Here is a 19,110-nt window from a genome sequence, read left to right on the forward strand (position 1 = left end):
AACTATTGGAGACTGGCGTTAATAAGAGATAATTTGCAGATATACTGTATTAATACTTTCATTCATCTTGGTTCAAAGCAAATCTGAGATTATTGTTATCCTCAACAAATCGATTATGAATACATCTAAAGTCAATCTAGAATTCCTGGTTGTTTAGGTTCACTATATGAAACAAATTATTAAAATAAATGACAACCTAATGATAATTGATCCTTTAGGATGGATGCTTAATGGTATGGTGTCCAGGTTGTTCAGAAATGGGGATTACAAGTCAGCGAGTGGCACGTTTGTGACCAAGTTCGATTACAGTCCAGTTGCATCAGGAGAGGTGTCCGGCGTAGAACCTCAGCCAAGTTTCCATATGTGTAATTTTTTTACCATTTCAGGGTTTTTTGTGAAATATTGTAAGAACAGCATGTCATGTAGAAGTATTTGAGTGGTGTTTCCCACAGATTCAGCCATGATCATCATTATAGCAGTAAATGGAACGAAATACAGACTCTGTGTCAGTTTTCTGCTAAAGTACTTGTGTTTTACTGAGAAGCATTAGGAGGTGCTGACTGTTTGACTCAATGACTCAATATGGAATCTTGCCAGGACTCCTTCTCCCTAAACCCAGAAATTACTTTAGCTTTATAATGCCTGTTAGCTGATAAAGGCATAAAATGGGACGACCAAATATTGGGTAACATATCAGGGTAGACGTTTGGTCGGGGTATTGACTGAAATGTAGTCTTTCCTGTTACTAACAAAGGGGAAGGTAAAGTCGAAAAGTCTGATTTGTGTTTATGTGTAGGAGAGAGAGGAGTGTTGAGTGTGTACTATAAAATATAGATAAACTCCACAGTGTTTTCCATTCGGCAGAAAAAAGTAGAACTGGACTTGACCTAGGCATCCTTCCAAACCGGGAGGCCATGCTGAGCATCTACCATTACTCCCCAGCTATCGGTTCCTCCCTCTTCTTCCTTTTATTTTAATGAGAGCACAATTAATAAGGAAATGGACCAGCTTCCCAAAGGAGGCTAGATCCTAAACAATAGCCGCATTCTATTTTTTCCTCAATGGCTGTATTGAATTCCTCTAGTAGGGCACTGGGCCACGTTGAAGGCCATCTCTAGTATCACCCCAACCACAGTCGCCTCTCCCTTCCTGGATCTTCTTTATTTCTTTTTCTAAAGGTGCATATAAACTAATATATGTCAGTGTTTTCATTTTTATATCTGCCCCTCTGATTTGATTCAGATGCGGATTTTACAATTCCTACTATTGACTCTCCGAGGCCGAATCGCCCATTACTGTGCATGCTCCGTTTGTTCAATGATAGAAAAACAGTCCCAAAACACCTTGCCCCTAATTGGCCCGTTGCATCAGTGATGAATTTCTAGTTCAAGGCAAAATTGTATCAGATCTTTGTTTGTGTACAAGTGCATTGAGTGTTCAGCCTGATAACAGGCTACTGTACGAGGAGCAAAAGGAATCAGAAAGGACCTAGGCTAATCATTTTCTGCTCCACAGTTATTTCCTTTTGTTGGTCAAATGAAGGTGGTATTGCTACGGCATGTCCGTTGTTGAACTAATCAAGGCCCTTCTTTTGTTTTCTTTTCTTGTTCCCAGTGTTATGTCCCCATGTTTATATATATATATATATATGTATATGTATATGTGTGTATATATATATATATATATATATATATATATATATATATATATATATATATATATATATATATATATATATATATATATATATATATATATATGTATATGTATATGTGTGTATATATATCTATACACACACACATATATATATATATGTTTGTGTGTGTGTATACATACATGTGTGTGTATGTATGTGTGTATGTATATAATTATTTTGTGTGTTTATATGACTGTAATCTAGCTTTGGTGACAGGCAGCTATTACTTCTGAAATCTAAATCATGTCTGCACTAATGAAAGGGGAAGGCTCCTAATTAGTATTAGTTGTGTGGCTGTTTAAGCAACTCACTGCATAAACTCAAGTAAACATTTAAAGATTTCAAAAACAGTGCAATTGGAACTGAATTAAAGCACAATTCATGCCTCTAAACTTTACGGAGAGCCTCCTCGTTCTCAGACAAAACTGGGTTGACACTACACAACCTGTACAGCCTTTTGGAGGCTTGGTAAAGACTAGACAAAACAAAAAAACATACTGGTTCAACAAGGTTATGATTAGTGTATTTCAACAACCAAGTATGTCCGTAATAATGTCTCTTTCGAACTACCTGTTACTTTAACTATCAGCCAAATACGCAACACAGTGCTGTATTACATTTGTACTTTTCCCCAGGAACACAACATTACTCCATTTTGTCTTCTGCGTTTGATTACACGTATGAGAACGTAAAACTATGAAATATGTCAAATAAAAGCAGATAATATATATATTTATATATACATGTGTCGGCTTTTTCATGTAAAGTCTATATGGGTTGATCCAATTTCTCTCTATTGACACCGGATTATTATGTCACTCAAAAAAATCCAATAATTTGAAAAATCCAATGATGATCAGATATTTGATAGTGATGTACATGTATAAAGAATGGAAGATTGAAAAATATAGATTGGACGCTGTACTGGGCTTGATGAGAGATCCCATGTGATTGTCAAGCCATAATAAACCAAGTAAATGAAATGAATGAAACTTTAAATTGTATTTTTTGGTGTCCTTACACCTAAACCAGCGGCTGGCAACCTGCGGCTCTTTCATCCTTGTGCTGCAGCTCTCTTTGGTTTAGTAAAATAACTAGCATGTTCTAAGATTGTCATGGTGCCTAGGGGCCCCCCTGGGAGGGGCTTAACCCCTCAACAAAGACAGAAAAGTCTATTCAAGGTTCTGGAAAATGGACAAAAGACGAAAGGAAACATCACGGTCACAAATAATTAAAATAAATAATTAGATAAATATCCTGACAGCATTTTGAATCAATACAATCTCCAATCATATTTCCAAATGAACTATCGTGATACATCGGCGAAATAATTTTTGCTAACACCCCTAGTGTTGCGGCTCCCTGTGCCTTCATTTCAGTGGTAAAGGTTGGCGACCCCTGGCCTAAACAGTCTGCTTAATGGACAGCAGTTGTAGTTCATTTCGGTCCGTCCAGTATGTATATGATGACATAAAATGATTTTCTTTTCCCCCCTAGCTAGAGCATACTTTGCCTTACTGGCTGAAAGCTGGCAAAACACGATAAAAAATTCCTGTAGTGCGTCTTTAACTTAAGACGGAGTGAGCTTGCTTGATAAAAAGACTCTTAAACGGATAGGACAGTCCCTCCCGACCTATTAGAAAAAGCACCAGTCATCACTTGGTTTCAGGATGAGGGCTGGCCACGCTATGCTGAGCATGTTTCACCCTCAATAAAAAAGAAAAAAAATGCTATGCAGGAATTATTTATCAAGTTGCAGCCATTTTTTCACAGAGTGGGTCATATCTCAGATTTTACAGTGAATTATTCATTTAGTTAATGGGTTTGAAAAGGCAATTTAGGGAGATTTGATGCTTTTCCCATGACTTAAGAGGACACATCTGTTTTCTGTGTGAGCTCAATGTTTTCTCTGACGTCAAAAATGGAGCAAAGTACATCTTCTTTCGTTACATCCTCAAAATCCCCCAACTACATGTATCCAAATAACAACTTTTAGTAGAAGCATAGGAGAATTTTTAGTATGAATAATAGGTGTATGCCGTTTAGCCTTAAGGCATAATTAAATGGAGCACAAGTGCATTAAAAATGTGTTATGTGGGTGGCTAAGACACAGCGCTTCACTCAAATCAAGTGGTGGTTCAAACAGTGCAAGGATAAACAGCAAGAACGCTAATTTGCAGAGACGGTAACATAGCATCCAATGCTCCGACTAAGCAAGCACCGCGGCGCAACTGCGCCCCATCCAGCAACACACTTGGTTGGATCTTGCTCAATTGCATCCGTGGGGAACTAAGTAATTAATTTCACAATTTCGGCAAGCAGATGTAGCGGCGTTGTGTCTCTGCATGCTTTCTTGCTTTGCCCTTCCCGGCTCCTCGCTTTCCACCCACACCCGAAATTGCTGCCTGACCCCTGCTGCCGTGCAGCGTGGGAAACCGTGTGGTATCGTACGCCCACCATGAGCCGGTCTGCGGGGTTCCGCTCTGTGTTTTCCTCTCTCCGATCCCTCCAGACGGCACAAATAAACGTGCGTTACGCGGGCCAATGCAAACTAACATCCACTGCCACTTGACCTTGCCGTCGATATCTGTCCTCATTAAACACCATTCGGCCGTCTCCAGGTCCCACTTTAAATGGCATCATTCAGCGCTTACCAAATTATGCCTTTGAGTCCACGCTGGGCTTAATCCATTTATTTGTGAGATATACACAGGTGGCGGCGGCGGGGTGGGGGGCTATAAAACACACAGGGGTATTTAACCCCACCTCACCATTCTTAATATCCTGTCACTCATTCCTCTCGGGTTGCAAGCTCTGACAGCAATTTGGCGTTGTCGGCCAGTCGCTATGGATGCCACGAGCAGCAAAGGCCATTGTTTTATTTCCCATATCAAGCAGGTATCGATTTTTTACTCATTACACAGAGCCATAAAACCAGGAGGGGATTTTTGAGCTCCGTGCCAAATGCCAACGAAAATATATAACGAAGGAGAGTGGAGCTGAAAAGGGAAGATCAAGAAAATGCCGTTTTTCATTTTTGCCTTTTAGCCTGGCATGTTGTGTCTTCACAGTCTTCTATAAGTGCAAAATAAATATGTAAATAGGTGATTAGCATTCACAATATAAGTGAAAAGGAGTCCTAATGGCAACTCTTGAAGCTACCTTTGGAATGAATATGAGGAAGATGAAAAAAATAAATAAATCAAAAGGCTGCACCTGCACGCCAAAAAAGGGGGCAGATCCTTGAATTCCCTGATGAATTTCCTTTAAGGGGTGAATCATCAAAACGCTTCTTTTAGCAAACAGAATGTGAAAGCCTAGGAACAACACAGTTAACCGAAATTCCCTACGCTTCAGTCTTAATAAATTATAATTATTGGATTGAATCTGCTGATACTTTTTGGAAAGAAATCTTCTTTCTGGGCTCCAGAGATTTAAAAAAAAAACGCTGTTGGGAAATTCTTTTGCTTCTCTCCAATCAGAAGTCATGTATATTTTTTTTAACCATAGGGAGCACTTAACAGTAAAACTGGAGCCAAATCACATTCAGTGTGGACGGAGCTTAACAATGATAGACAATGATGTAAGTAATAGGTATTTCTGCAAATTCGTCAACACATTTTAAAGATTTATCAACACAAGACTGAAGAATTTTTTTCCCGAATGCAATGTTCACTCCGCTCTCACCAACGCACATTCAAGCAGCCACTTCACAGGAAAAGTGTACAACTGTTTTTAGGCTCTACGTACAGAAAGTTAACAGTGGATGAATGTTAAACCAAGTCTAACTTTGACAAAGCAAGGTCTTGGATCTGGTAGGGGCGTATGGATGGCGTCCTTTTTAAATTCACGGAGATGCTGTGTGAAAATTGATAATGGAGAAGAAACAAATAATTGCTGTTTGTGCCTGGCTAGACTTTTGGTGCCAAGTCTTTTATGTGTTGGAATGGAGCTTTGGAAGACGAAGTCTGGACCAAGATTTGCACCAAGCCTCTTTCCAACTGTGGGTACACACGGTAGTATCAGGAAGCAACACTTCAGTGTAAACACCTTGCGCCTTCTGGAACCCGCGACACATGCCCGGTGTGAACGTAGCTTGTACCATGGTCCGGGTGAATAATCGATTCTGATTGGCTGATGGGTGTGCATTAAAAAGTGATAACCGCACGCCCCAAAAAGAAGATCCGGTCACCTAGCTTAAATGTTTTGTATCACTGCGCCGGCTACTTTAAAACAACCTTTAGCTCCATCATCTGGACAGGATGAACTTTCTCTCTGATCTGATGCTTTATCTAACCCATCGGGGCGATCAGCAAATATATATTGCTTTATATCGCCAAATCTTGACTGCAGCTGTGGTGCGGCACCTTGTCATGGTAACATGACACGGCACCGCACCACGTAACAAATAGTCCGCCTTTTGTGAAAAAAACATCCAAATCGAGAAAAAAAAACAGAATTAAGGACTAAAAACTGGGTGATATTTATTTCTTTTGTAAGTGACCATAGTATGAGGGGGTTAGTGGCCTTTGAAGTGTGCATTATCACTTTTTAACGCTCATCGCGGTTCAGGCTTCCACGGTGTGTGTTAAAAAGTGACAATGCATAGTTCGTCGGCCATTAACCCTTACATAAAACATGCTCAGCCAAAACTATTTTAGTCAATTTAGTATTGTTTAAGATGGTTGGTAAAAGTGAATGTACTTTATAGTAGTTTATTTTGTTTTAAAAACTGAGTACAGATATTTATGTCGTTTCCAATCGCAGGCAAAATGTGAACCAACTCAAAACCGATGCTATTCAAAAGTGCTGCTGTATATAATCAGCCATTTCACCAAAGAGGAAAACCCATCGAACTATAATGATGGACTCATTTCACTTTAATTAACCCAGTCAGAGTTGAACACAAGTTCTTTTTCCCCCCAATCTAATGTCTTCTTTTTCATGTATTTGTAATCCCCAGCTGCAGAGTGTAGGATCTGCTCGTACAAAAAGCGAAAGTACCATTCACTTGCAGCAGCAAGGGAATGATTGACACCCACCCACTCCTAAGCCCACATGTTTACAATGCTTGGAGAGGTGTCTCGCCGTCACGACAAAACAGTACACGCCTCAGCAGGCTCTACATAGAACACTCAGCCGCCGCGCTGAAATATGAGCTCAAATAAATCATTTGTTCAATTAATTAAGCAAATTAAGCAGTTCCGAGGCTGCCTTGGCGTAAAAAAAAAAAAAAAAGTTGGTGCCCTGGCACCGGGAGATTAATTAATTGGATCGGCTGGGAACGGTGAGACTGACGTTCAAGTCGGGCAAACTTGTTTTGGTCGCGTACGGCTAACCTTTACGTGTTTGTGCTGATGCTTCAGGCTGAGGTGCTTGTACGGCGCGCGTTGGCTCGCATTCAGCTCCGTGTAAAGTCAGCAACATTTTTTTTACCCCCCTCTACCCCTCATCTCTCCTCCCCCGAGCTCTCTTGTCAAGGCTTGCCACTCACCTGACACAGCTCTGTTAAATGTAAAGAAGTACTGACGCTAGCGCTCACCGAAACAGATGTGTCAGGCTCACATCTGCATCTGTGTCGAAGCCGTCGCTCATTACCAACCGCTCTCCGGGCCCTTCTCAGCGGTTTGATATCTACTTCCGAGGGCAGGATGTGTGCCTTTTGTATCCGGCCGTGCCAAATGCGCGTCAGACGTCACGCTTTCATGTCTTAAGACAGTTTCTGTAGCTATCATCTGTTACAGCGGCGAAACATCGCAGACTCCGTGGGGTGGTATTAAGTGGGATGAATATAAAGTCCTTCCTGCAGCGGTTTACATGCACAGAAGCGCCTGATTCATGCGGTACACTCAGGGTTCGGGCCGTTGCTTCTGCACTGTTGCTATCTGCTTTGGAAAACAACAACAGTGCGTTTTGCTTATTTATTGACTCCGTGGTGACATTGCAGACGAAGGCTTTTCATTAATCTCGTAAGGATTTGCTGCGCCGCATTAAATTCAACAATACCACAAGACAACCCCCCCAAAAAAGACCCCCATGAGCCACAAGTCCTCATGTTTCTATTGAAAATGCAAAAAAATAAAAAACTTGGAAGCTGCAACGTCACGCACATCTGTGTCCAATTTTCTACGTGCATGTCGCGATGTGTTGCTAAATGAGAAACTGGCATGTGACGGAACGGGTGTTATGTAGCGCGTGTCTGATCGTGCACAGACAAAAGGGGACTACAGTCCCCCAAAGTAGGTCAGCATCCTCCCGAGTGCACATTCCCAACACTCTGAGTGAATCGCACACACAATGACAATGTGGTGAACGTCTCGACTTAAGCTTTCCCCCAGCTGCAGAAACACTTCCCTGGCAACATCTGGCCTTGTCTGCCGAAAACGACTGCGTTGGGCTGAGTGTTAAATAGCTTAAATGCCAAATTATTTACAATGCGTCAACCACTTAATCTAGTCCTTAAAGATGTGCTTTCCTTAGGGGCATTTCTTCCATTTCGACTAATGATTCAACAGCTTGTCCGTTTGATGTTAACATTTCTCGTGACGGTTAATCGGCGGAGCAGAAGGGGCCGATCTGACGGCTGTGGTTTCTCGAGATATTGGCAGATACAACTTTTTAGATCATTGGATTCTCCCCTCTCCACCATTATCTTCTCCAAATCTCGTAACCCTACTGAGGACTAACATCAAAGATGTACAGAAATGCCACCACTAGAAAAGAGAAATCAATGAAAAACTTGAAAGTGGCGATAAATTATTAGACGGATGGGTGCACGAAACCATGCAAAAAGGCTCTTGATGATGATCCTGCAAAATGTATTTGTTCTAAAAAGAATGTCCGACTTTTAGTCAAGGTTTCCTTTCAGTGGATGCTGGCTTCATCCAATTAGTCAAGAAGCTCTATGGTGTTTGATTATTATCTGATGTGGCGCTAAATATAAAGGAGTGAAAATGCCAGGTGATCGTCGGATATGTCGACAGGACCTTCAGCGTTAATCAAAAAAGGTCAGGAGGGTCAAGAAGATCAATGTCCATAACAAGACCTGGTATCAGCCACTGCATTTGATTAGATTTGCCTGGATTTGCCTCCATTTGGGTTTCATTTAAGCTAACATTTCCTTCTAAAAATTAAAAAAGTTGAAAGTAACTTTTTTACCCCCTCTCTATGCTGTATTCCTCACACAAAAAAGCTACAGTTTTGCCCCCTTCAGAGGTCTGACTGAAAGCAGCTGACGGCTCTATTCTGATTTAACTTTAGGAGCACATGTTGTGGCATGACAGGAACCGAACCAATGTTAAGCCGTTACAGAACGTCCCAGAGTAAAACGAGAAAAATAGCTAAGAGGTTAACGGGTTTAAGGGTGTCCCAAGCACAGGACTATTTAAGCCCCACATGCTTCCTCTGATGGTCTCTATTTACACTCAGCAGTGATTTCTGAAGACGTCTGACAAAGTCTCCTCATCCCTGTCCTTTGGCCATTAAATTAAAACCAGTGATGTCCGAGAAGCACATTGTAATCAGAGCTGGATGGTTTAGGCGCTGCCACCTTCCAAGGATATGGTAGCAAAAAAAACAATTCAATTAGCCCCAAATCTCCCAATAATGATTTAAGCCATATCAAATTAGCCTTTATCCGGGCCATTGCTCCAGTCCCACATCGAAATTTCACCCAAATGCGAAAACCCTCAGACCAACACCATTGACCTGTTTTAATCTGAATTTAAATGACTTAATTTACTTCTCCCTGAAGAAAACAAAGGAACAAATCATCAAAGCAACAAAAAAACCTCAAATTAAGGTTTTTTCTGAGAAAGTAGCAGGAAAAAACAAGACTTTTTGTACTCTGTTTTCATAATTTTAACCAAAAAAAATTCTTTTTTTTTCCTTTTTCACTTATAAAAGCAAAACAGATAAAAACGTTGACACCGCCTAGCAATAATGTTAAGACGGCAATGGATGTAGCCAAGAAGCGCACAAAGAAAAACCCAGAAATTTACTTGAAAACATTTTTAAAAAGTGTTATAAAAAGTTTGTGACCCTGCTAATTAGTGAGATAAAAATAAAAACCAAATGTCAAAGACAATGTCAGAATCTGGCATTTAAAACACAAAAACAAATAAATTGGGTATGGCTTCAAACTAAAACTATAGCAAAAGAGGAGGATTTTTGTTTTCTTTTTGCCAACAATGTTTTTGTGAGGTTAAGGTCCCACTCCAATCATCTTTGATCTATTTTCAGTGTTCCTAGTAGTCTTTCAATTGTGATTTTGCCGTTTTAAGCAACAACTGGAAAAAAAAAACAGTTGTTTTATAGAACACACAATATTCCCATACTATGAGACACACATAATTTGTTTTCAAAGATTTCAGTGTGCCTTAGATATGGATTAATTCTGGTGGTGCCGCTGCAAACATGGTCGGGTATAACCGTTATTATGCTAACGCAGCTAACATGTAATGTTGTCAGACTGTTTTTAGAGATTGGTAATTAGCATTGTTAAGGTAACATTTGTTTTAAGAGTATAACTCTGTTTTTTACTTGTTGCAAACAAGGTTGGTAGTTACAGGCAATGCTAACTAGGCTAACCAAGCTAGCGCTAACCCAGTTAATGCTTCTAACATGGCTAACATGTAGCGGTGTTAGACTGTGTTTTTTTTTTTTTTTAATTGTTACTATTAAGGTTGGGAGTTAGCGAAGTCACAGTACAGTTCGTATTAGCGGAATCAATCAGTTTTTTTTTACTTATTGCAAACAGGGCATTAAAAGTATTGTGAATACGCTAAGAGTGCTAATGCTTCTAACAGGGCTAACCAATAGCGTAGTTGGACTGTTTTTTTTTTTCTTTGTGTATCCAACAAGGTTGGGAGTTGGTGTAGTGACACAGTAATGCTTGTTTTTGTAAGTGTTGCAAACAAGGTTGCGAGTTATGGGTTTTGTGAATACGCTAACTTTTCTAACGTAGCCAACGTGTAGCGTGATGGTAACGAGTTACTTTTAACGCAATTGATAACTATTGACAGACTTATATCTGGCTCTTGTGTCTTCCTTAATGTAGCTTTTAGTTCCTATATATGACGTAAGTTTCAAAATAAACTATTTATTGACTGCCTTCCCTTTAGTGCAGAAAAAACTGAAGTTTCTGCAGAGCGACAGTAGTTTATTAGAAAAGTACCTCTGAGTTGTATGTAGGACCATTAGGGCGGAGCAACCACGCCCCTCTTCCCTCCCTGTTACTGAGAGCTCTCTGTTTACACTCTATTCTGCTAGTCTTTAGCCCCTCACAACCCCAAGCTAAGATTACCAGAGCAACAAAAGTGGCAGCAATATTGGAGCCATCCAACTGTACAGTTTTGAGCCAGATGTCAACTCAGACATGGAAAACATAGACGTACATGAATCTAGCGAAATTCTACTGATATATGTCCTCCATTATCAGAAAAATGGTACAAGTACTTGTTAAAAACACACTTTTCATCGGAGCTGGTTCTTTGAATCAATCAGTTGATACTTTATTAGGCCAAACTTACCCAGTGCGGCCGGTGCAAAGAGGCTGGCGAGGACGAGCAGGCGTACGGTCCACATGGCCTCCTTTTCTCACCGCCCACTGCTGAAGGGCCCAGTAGAGCTCAGTAGTAAGTCTTTGCCGTGGTAAATACCCACGTTGGGTGCTTCCTATGTGGCACTGTTTCCTCCAATGCGCCACCGCTCCCACAAGACCTCAATTATTGTCACGCCGATTGCAGATGCTTTCCAAAATCTGCCAAAGAACAAAGAGAGAAGCGAAATGCGTTAACTGAGCAGAAACGAACGTGCTTCAGGAGCTCCGGGAAATGCGGCAATTCATTTCTTTTTATCCAAGGGAACAATAGGAGTCTTGTGTTTTTAGTAAAGAAAAACAGCAGATGGATGCGCTGTGGCTTTATCATCCGCATGCACCGTCCTTATGGCATTGTGGGTTTCAAGTTGTCACCAAGTGGTGTGGTTGCAAGTTGCTCAATCTCCAGTCAGCCACGCTCAGCCCGGGTGTGATCAACCAAACGCGGAGATGCTGTGAACCACAAAATGTATTTTTGGGTAATCTGTTGTTGTTTGCTTATCTGAGTGTTAACTCCCCCACCTTACCGACAAATCACTCCCACAGAGAAACAATGAGGGAGTGATGAAGCAGGCACTGCTTGGGGCTTCGGAGTATGGGCACGGACGTGCGCGCCATGCTTTTCTACGTGCGTGCACAAGTGTGCTCCTCATCCTTTGGAGCATTCTTGCGAGGCCCCCTGGTAACTCGCTAAGAAACATGTTTTCTTTGTCCTGTGTGAGTGCCACAACTGCACAGTTTGAGTGTTTGCAGCCATACATTTTGGTTCCCATTTCCAGTTTCTGCAGGATCTGTTGCTGAAATCTTTAACTAAGTATAGACAAGCGGGAGGATGGGTATGGACTTACATTCCTTGGGCATTTCTAACACAATAGAGGTACGTTTTGCTAGTGCAAGAGAACATTTGGGCATTTGTAAGACAAATTCACAGAAATATTTAGCTAAATTTGAAATCTGCCCTTGTGTACCAATTGGTGATGTGCATATTTCCCTATCACATGAGTCAATACGCTGTATCTGTATTTGTGATCCACAAATCGATACATAAAAGATGCAACGAACTTTGTGGCGATACGATACAGTCCAATTCTTATAATGGATTCAATCTAGATATTTATTATTTTTTTGGTGTTTAAAACTCTAAAGGAAAATGAATTTTAACAGAGAAACTTGCTTTTTGTCTTACATGCACTTGTTTTTTGAAGCAATAAAACAACCAAACACCGGACAATATTTTCATGGACCGGCCTGTACGGAAGTTACAGAAGTTGGCGTTACTTAACTTTATTCATACACTAGCTTTCATGTAGAATATGATATTGAATTTCCTTCATAACTGTCAAAGTGGAAGTTACAAAAATCGGACGGCAACTTCAGTCTCGTCCAACTTTAAGGCTGCGACGATAAATTCAAAAAAGTCACCAAAACTAGAATTTTCTAAATATAACGATAATCGTGAATCCACCATTTAAGCAACTTTATTAGCACCGTCTTTGTAACATTAGACAGTCTGTTGCTGATTAATATGCATTATTATCATATTGTTGCAATAAATCCATCTTAATTGCTCCTCCATGATCAATTTTTAAAAAGTTGAGTTTTCTGTGTATTGAAAAGGACGTCACTACCAAATCCAACTTCCTGATTGGTCAAAGTTCATCCTAGTGTAACTTTCAATGGCTGCGCGTTTTGTACATAGAGCCCAAAAACATTCTCTAAAACTTGTGTAGTAAGGCGCAAACACAAGACTTTTGAACGCAGAAGCACGAAAAGTACATATCAGCACATCTACATAGACCTTTCATTGAAAGTGGTTGTTGATACGACCACTTTGTGGCTAAAAAATGATCGAAGCGTTAGGATTTGAAGCTGGAGCAGTGTTTTCCAATTCCGCAGACCTCTTTTGTATTTTTAAAAAAATGCTCTTCGTTTTCAATTGTTGACGCAGGTTTGTTGTCTGTCTAGTTATCCATCCGTCTGGCATCTGCAATTAATAAAACAAGAACAAATTTAGTTAAAGAAATGTACCAAAGTGGGGTAAAATACTGAAAAAAACAAAAAAAACCTGCTGTTCTTGTTGGTTTAGTATTCTACTTTCGGATGAGATTCAGCAGATAATCCATGTAAACCTGTATCATGTTATTAAGGTTAAGTCAGATTTAGTGCTCCGCCCATCCAAACCCTTCTATTATCCTCTATCAGACATGATCTGCTGCACGCACATAATCTCCGTAAAGTGATACCAGTCAGAGAGTTTGCATATCGCTCTGTCTGTGCAGAAGCATCAGGACCATTATTGCAGCAATTAGGACACCCATACCCCACTTACTATTGCAGGGAGATCATCTCTGTGTGGTGCTGCAGACGATTTAGTCACAAAGGGTCAAAACACCTGCATGACATCAGAGGACACGCCGCTCGGGAAGCTAAAAAAAAAAAACACCCCACCAAACCTCAAGTCATGTCTCTATCAGCTTTTCCATTGGAAAATTGGCCCGTCCCTATCACAGGCTCTTAACCCTAACTCAAAAATCCAAGATTAAAATCATCTAAATACGCGTAAGCAGAGCGCCGTGTAACATCAGGAGGGTTTGGTGTGCTCATCAGCTCTGTCTTGGCAGATGTCCAGATGCAAATCTTCTGCACGGCGATCTCATGTTTGTTGGCAGAAGTTAAAATAGTACCAGAGTACGTGATCAAACCTGTTTTTCTGTATGAAACTTTTTTTAATGTTGAGCTTTGACAGCTGGAAGAGAATAAACTCAACAACAAATGGAGACGTGGCTCCCTTGACGGTGTACGTTTTATTCTGAGAATAATCACTTCTAAACGTGCGGTCTAAGCGGCAAATTGGATGTGAAGCGTTGGACTTGTTTTTTTTTTAAAGGGGTGGGAGGACTGCAAATGAAAAGCAGGAAGACTTTTTCTGTGGGAGAAACGATGAAAGCCAATTCTATGGAGAAACAGGCAGACTGTGTGTTAACACGTGTACATCGCGGAGCTCTGCTACTTCTTTAAGCCTTAACCCTTGTGCTATCTTGTGGGGTCAAAATGACCCCACCCTTACATTGACGTGTTCTCCCTACCATGACAAAGGTGGAGAGGATTTTATGTAATCCATGGACACCGGTGAAGATCACAAATCATTGAAGAAAAAAGGTTCAGAGCACTGTCTAGTGGGTCTAGATGACCCCACTCCCAGTGTTAAAGTGCCTAGGATAGCACAAGGGTTAAGGGTGTATTCAGATCTGGTTAGCTTTAAGTGAACCAGAGTTTGTGCTCTCTGACTCATCTTTCACGGTGGTCTCGGTTCGTTTCTTATCAGACTGAGCTCCAGTTTGCTCCAGTCTGAATACACTCAGAGCAGAACAACTGGACTAAAACGGCCACCGTAACCGGGCCATTATGAGACGTGAACAGAATAGGAACGTAGCAACCATGACAATGAGACCCAGCAGCTCATTGAAATATATTCGGATGAATGGAGGCTCAATAAAACAGCTTTTAACGTGATACAAATTGCTGCTCACACTGTTTTTCCAACCACCTCTGTCATAAAAATATGTACCAAAGTAAAAAGTGTTGTACCTGACGTTGATATAGACGTTCAAAATTGGTCAGCGAAATATAAAGTGAACTATCCTGACAAGGAGTTTAAAGTACAAGAGTTCCACTATTCTGTGCATAACACAAGGTTCAGAACTCGGTCCGGACCAAACTGAGCGGACTCATCTGGACTAACAAACCTTTCCAGTCTGAATACACCCTTAGTCACAACTGCCCTTACGGGTGAACCAGCTCAGTGGTCTTGTGGTAGAGTGTCCGCCCTGAGACTGGAAGGTTGTGAGTCATTCCAAAGACTCATACCAGTGACACTCAGCATTGAGGGGTTGGATTGGGGTTCCCAAGTATCTGGAGGACGCCTGTGTCTGCAGCTCACCGCTCCCTGAGGGGATGGGTCAAATGGGTCGACAGCTAATAGGACGCTGACTTCAACAGCGTAGTTTGTGTAAACTTTCTACAGGTGTCCTACGGGCACGCCATCATCACCTGCACACCCCGCACCCAAGGCATTTGGACGTGCTCAGTAAGGAGCTAGTACACGCACTTTACTAAGGCACCTCATGACAGCATCCCCCACGTCTTTGCAAATACTTTACAATAGACTACCAACACGCACAATAATCGTACGGTCCATTTTTTAGGGCATCCCTTAAGGTGGCCATCCAAGCCTCACTTGCGCTCTCTGTAAGATGTGTCTAAGGCTTTAGGTGATACTTTGGAATTGATAGGCAATGTGGCCAAACACAAAAAAGTAAACTAGTTTTCTAACCCAAAGAAAAAAAGCAAAACAATAAAATTCATATTTATGAGAAGGTTTTGGAAACGTTTTAATAGGAGGGCAAAGAGATACTCTGACAACTGGCCTTGTACTCCAGAAGGGGTCTCATGATAAATTATGGAGCTGACGTTTCAAAGGGTTCATGTTCTCAGACTACAGAGATTGAGGAGAACTCTCTTGGATGAGCCGGCCAACATCCAAAAGACCTCTTTACAGCAACCTTTTCTGATAAATACTTTTGTTTTTCCAGTATTGAGCCAGAAAAGACTCCCCATGTCTAATTAGTCGCCTTTTTTTTTCTCTATCTAAAAGTGTTGGATGATATTGGCATTGACTGATGACATAATAATGCCACGAATACAAACAAACAAACAAAAATCCATCCTTGAAACGGTGTTGAAGACATTTAGTGGAACTGTGACATTTCACTCTCAGAAGCTATAAAAGATGTTTTTTCTTCTTCTTCTCTCCTACTGTAAAACACCTCCAGCTAATCCTGACATTGATAACGTGCCCAATGCTTCTCGAACTGGGTGAGACCCAGAAGTGTTATTTTCTAATTAGGCAAGCTGTGTTCACAAAAAAAAAAGAAAAAAACACCTGAACATAAGAAAAAAAAACAGAATATCAAGAAAGGAAAACTCAATTAGTTAACTATGAAAAAAAATGTTTGGATGTGCCATCAAGAGCAATTTCACTTGTGGAAAAATTTCCTATTCCTATTTGCTTCTCTCTCAAAGTACTTGATAGTCAGAAGTCAAATTGCGATTGGTGGTTACACATTTTTAAATGTAGAATTAGTAGTTTGGCAAATATGAGGTAACGAACACACCCAATAACAGAAAATCCGAAAGGCATATATGAGCAAATAACTCCCCCATCAGGAAAAAAAGATGTATATGTGAGCCAGGGATCCCCCGATTATCAAGAAAAGCCTATATGAGCCAATGGCAGCCCCCCCCTATTAAAAATAAATAAATTAAAGGCATTTATGAACCAATGATCCCTCATGTCAGAAAAAAATGCATATATGAGCAAGTAACATCCCCAATTATTAAAAGAACAATTAAGAGCCAATGACCCCCCCCATCCATCAAAAAAGGGCTATATGAGACAGCGACCCCTCCCCCATCATCAGACAATTCAAAATACCTACATGAGCCAATAACCCCAATCATCAAATTAAATTTTTCTTTTTTTTAATTAAATTTGAAAAAGGCATATTTGAGCAAATAACCCCTCCCATCAGAGAAATATATATATATATATAAGCCAGTGCCCCCCCCCCTCCCAATAATCAGAAAATCCAAATTTCATATGGTCCAATGACATCCCACCCCCACCATCTTTCTTTTATATTGGTTCCATCTCTGAATGGTTTTATGTTTTGGTGGACTATAAAGAAAGAACCCACATGGAATTATTTTTCTTGGACATACTGATCCCATTCCCTCCCACAGACATGTCTTCACGTGTCACTTCCTGTTTCCAGAACCTAAAAGACGATTCTAAATCATTTTCATGTATTCCACACAATTTCACTGCGACAAATGTGAATCAGGATTATCTGATGGGCGGGGCGGGGGGGGGGGTGCGGGGGGGGGCACTAAGTATGATGTTACCAGTCATGCCTGCTTAAAGGCCCCCCCCCATTCACTACCACCCACCAAACACTGTCAAACGAAGTGGGGATCACATTGCCGGGTTAAACGCCGTGTCTCTGATTTTCGACTGTTTCGTGTCCAGATGCTTATCACACCCGGCAGGGAGGGCTTGCTAATTTTCATGAGGCAGACAGTGTGTGGATGCAAATGAAGCGTTTCACACAAAATGAATATCAATTCAAGAATGCTGTCTGCATGCACGCCGATGGATGAGCGCTCAACTCAGACATCTGAGGAGGAGAGGAGCTGAGATCATTAAAAGACACACCATATTTAGATTTGAAACTTTCCTACAACTTCGATGCTCATCGTTAAAAATAAAAAAGTGCCAAAAAAGTCTTATGCTATGTTCACACTGGCTTGGGCAACGCATATTTAAGCGACTACTTTAGGTCTACATTTAAAACTCCTGCATTCACAAATTTTTCGACTCTACGTACAAAACGTTAAAACACAAATTACAAATTACAAATTAAACCAGTTCAACTTTGACCAATCAGGGATTTAGATTTGGTAGGGACGTTCTTTTAAAGTCATAGAAGTACCAACTGTTTGAAAATTGACCATGGAGAAGAAAATATTAATTGTGGTTTGTGTCCGGACAAAATTATGACACAAAGTCTTTCTTGTATCGGAAGAAAGCTGTGAGAGAACAAGTTTGGAACAAATTTTGTGAGAAAATTGCCCCGCTTTGACATTTTGCATCAAGCCTCTTCCAACTGTGAGTACATGTGCTAGCATCGGGTAGCAACAGTCCTGTGTGAACGCCGTATCCTAATAACCTTCGTTCAAAAATGCCTTGACCGCGCATGATATGTTTGGCCCTGTGTGTACAGCATCACAATGTCAACATAATGTGGTTTAACCAGGTATCACGTTTGATACATGTATTTCTGAGACCCCTATCTCCAAACTTTCCTTAAAAACCCAGAGAATAGAATGTTTTCCAGCTGTTTTCCACCATGTAGTTCTCCATCAGTTCACTAGGGGCAACAGAAGGGGTCATTTCAAAATGGCTGCCTTCATTGTTTGTTTGTTTCCCTTTCGGCTTTTCCCATCAGGGGTCGCCACAGCGAACGAGTCGCATGGTAAACTTGGCAATGTTTTACGCCGGATGCCCTTCCTGACGCAACCCTCTCAAAGCAACCGGGCTTGGGACCGGCACAGAAGCAGAGAGGGGAACAGGGAGCAGCCCGGATTCGAACCTGGGTTTCACGGACGGAAGGCGCCGCAAACCAGCACGAGCTAAATCGGCTCCCAAAATGGCTGCCTTCATTAAATCTTAAAAACCCTTTTGGCGGGAAAGGTTTTAAGCTACTTTATAAAACTTTAAGGTGAGAATAACTCATGTGTTATCATTCATTTTATTAAATGACTACTTGCTGTATTGAAAAAATACAAAATTAGTTGATAATTATTTCTTTATAATACATTTACACCATGTTAAAATCTGGTGTATTGATTTGAGACAGTGGGTTTTTCCTGAACAGTCATGTTACTGTTTTGCATCTTAAGCTAACAGTCTATCTATATACTATTAAAAAATAAACATCAAAGGGTTTGAAAAACATCTGAATTCCTATGAATTTTATTTTCTGTCAGTTATTTGATGTAGTGGGCTTTACATGGTTAAGAATGAAGTGGGTGGAAAAACTAAAGGTAAGTGGAGAGTTTCATCCTCCAAAGTGAGTGTCTCCCCGGAGCTCGACATCGTGAGCAGCAATGCGTTCACTCATAGAATTGCTTTTCCACATGGGACCCCAACACAGCTAGCCGGTGACAGGCAGATAATAGTGCTAACTTTAGCCTA

The 19,110-nt window shown here is 40.8% G+C and overlaps 1 protein-coding gene across 13 annotated transcripts in view; it reads right to left on the minus strand.

Annotated features, from left to right (window-relative positions):
* LOC101165348 (adhesion G protein-coupled receptor L3) overlaps positions 1-19,110 on the minus strand; it is a 315,502-nt gene that overhangs the window by 212,137 nt on the left and 84,255 nt on the right. For all 13 annotated transcript variants that reach the window (XM_023948941.1, XM_023948944.1, XM_023948940.1 and 10 more), the window contains one exon: positions 11,227-11,456. In XM_023948941.1, the coding sequence (XP_023804709.1) occupies positions 11,227-11,281 (55 nt within the window). In that variant the 5' untranslated portion in view covers positions 11,282-11,456. The remainder of the gene's footprint in view (positions 1-11,226; positions 11,457-19,110) is intronic.

This window comes from Oryzias latipes, chromosome 18 (assembly GCF_002234675.1).
Source record: "Oryzias latipes chromosome 18, ASM223467v1".
Lineage (NCBI taxonomy): Eukaryota > Metazoa > Chordata > Actinopteri > Beloniformes > Adrianichthyidae > Oryzias > Oryzias latipes.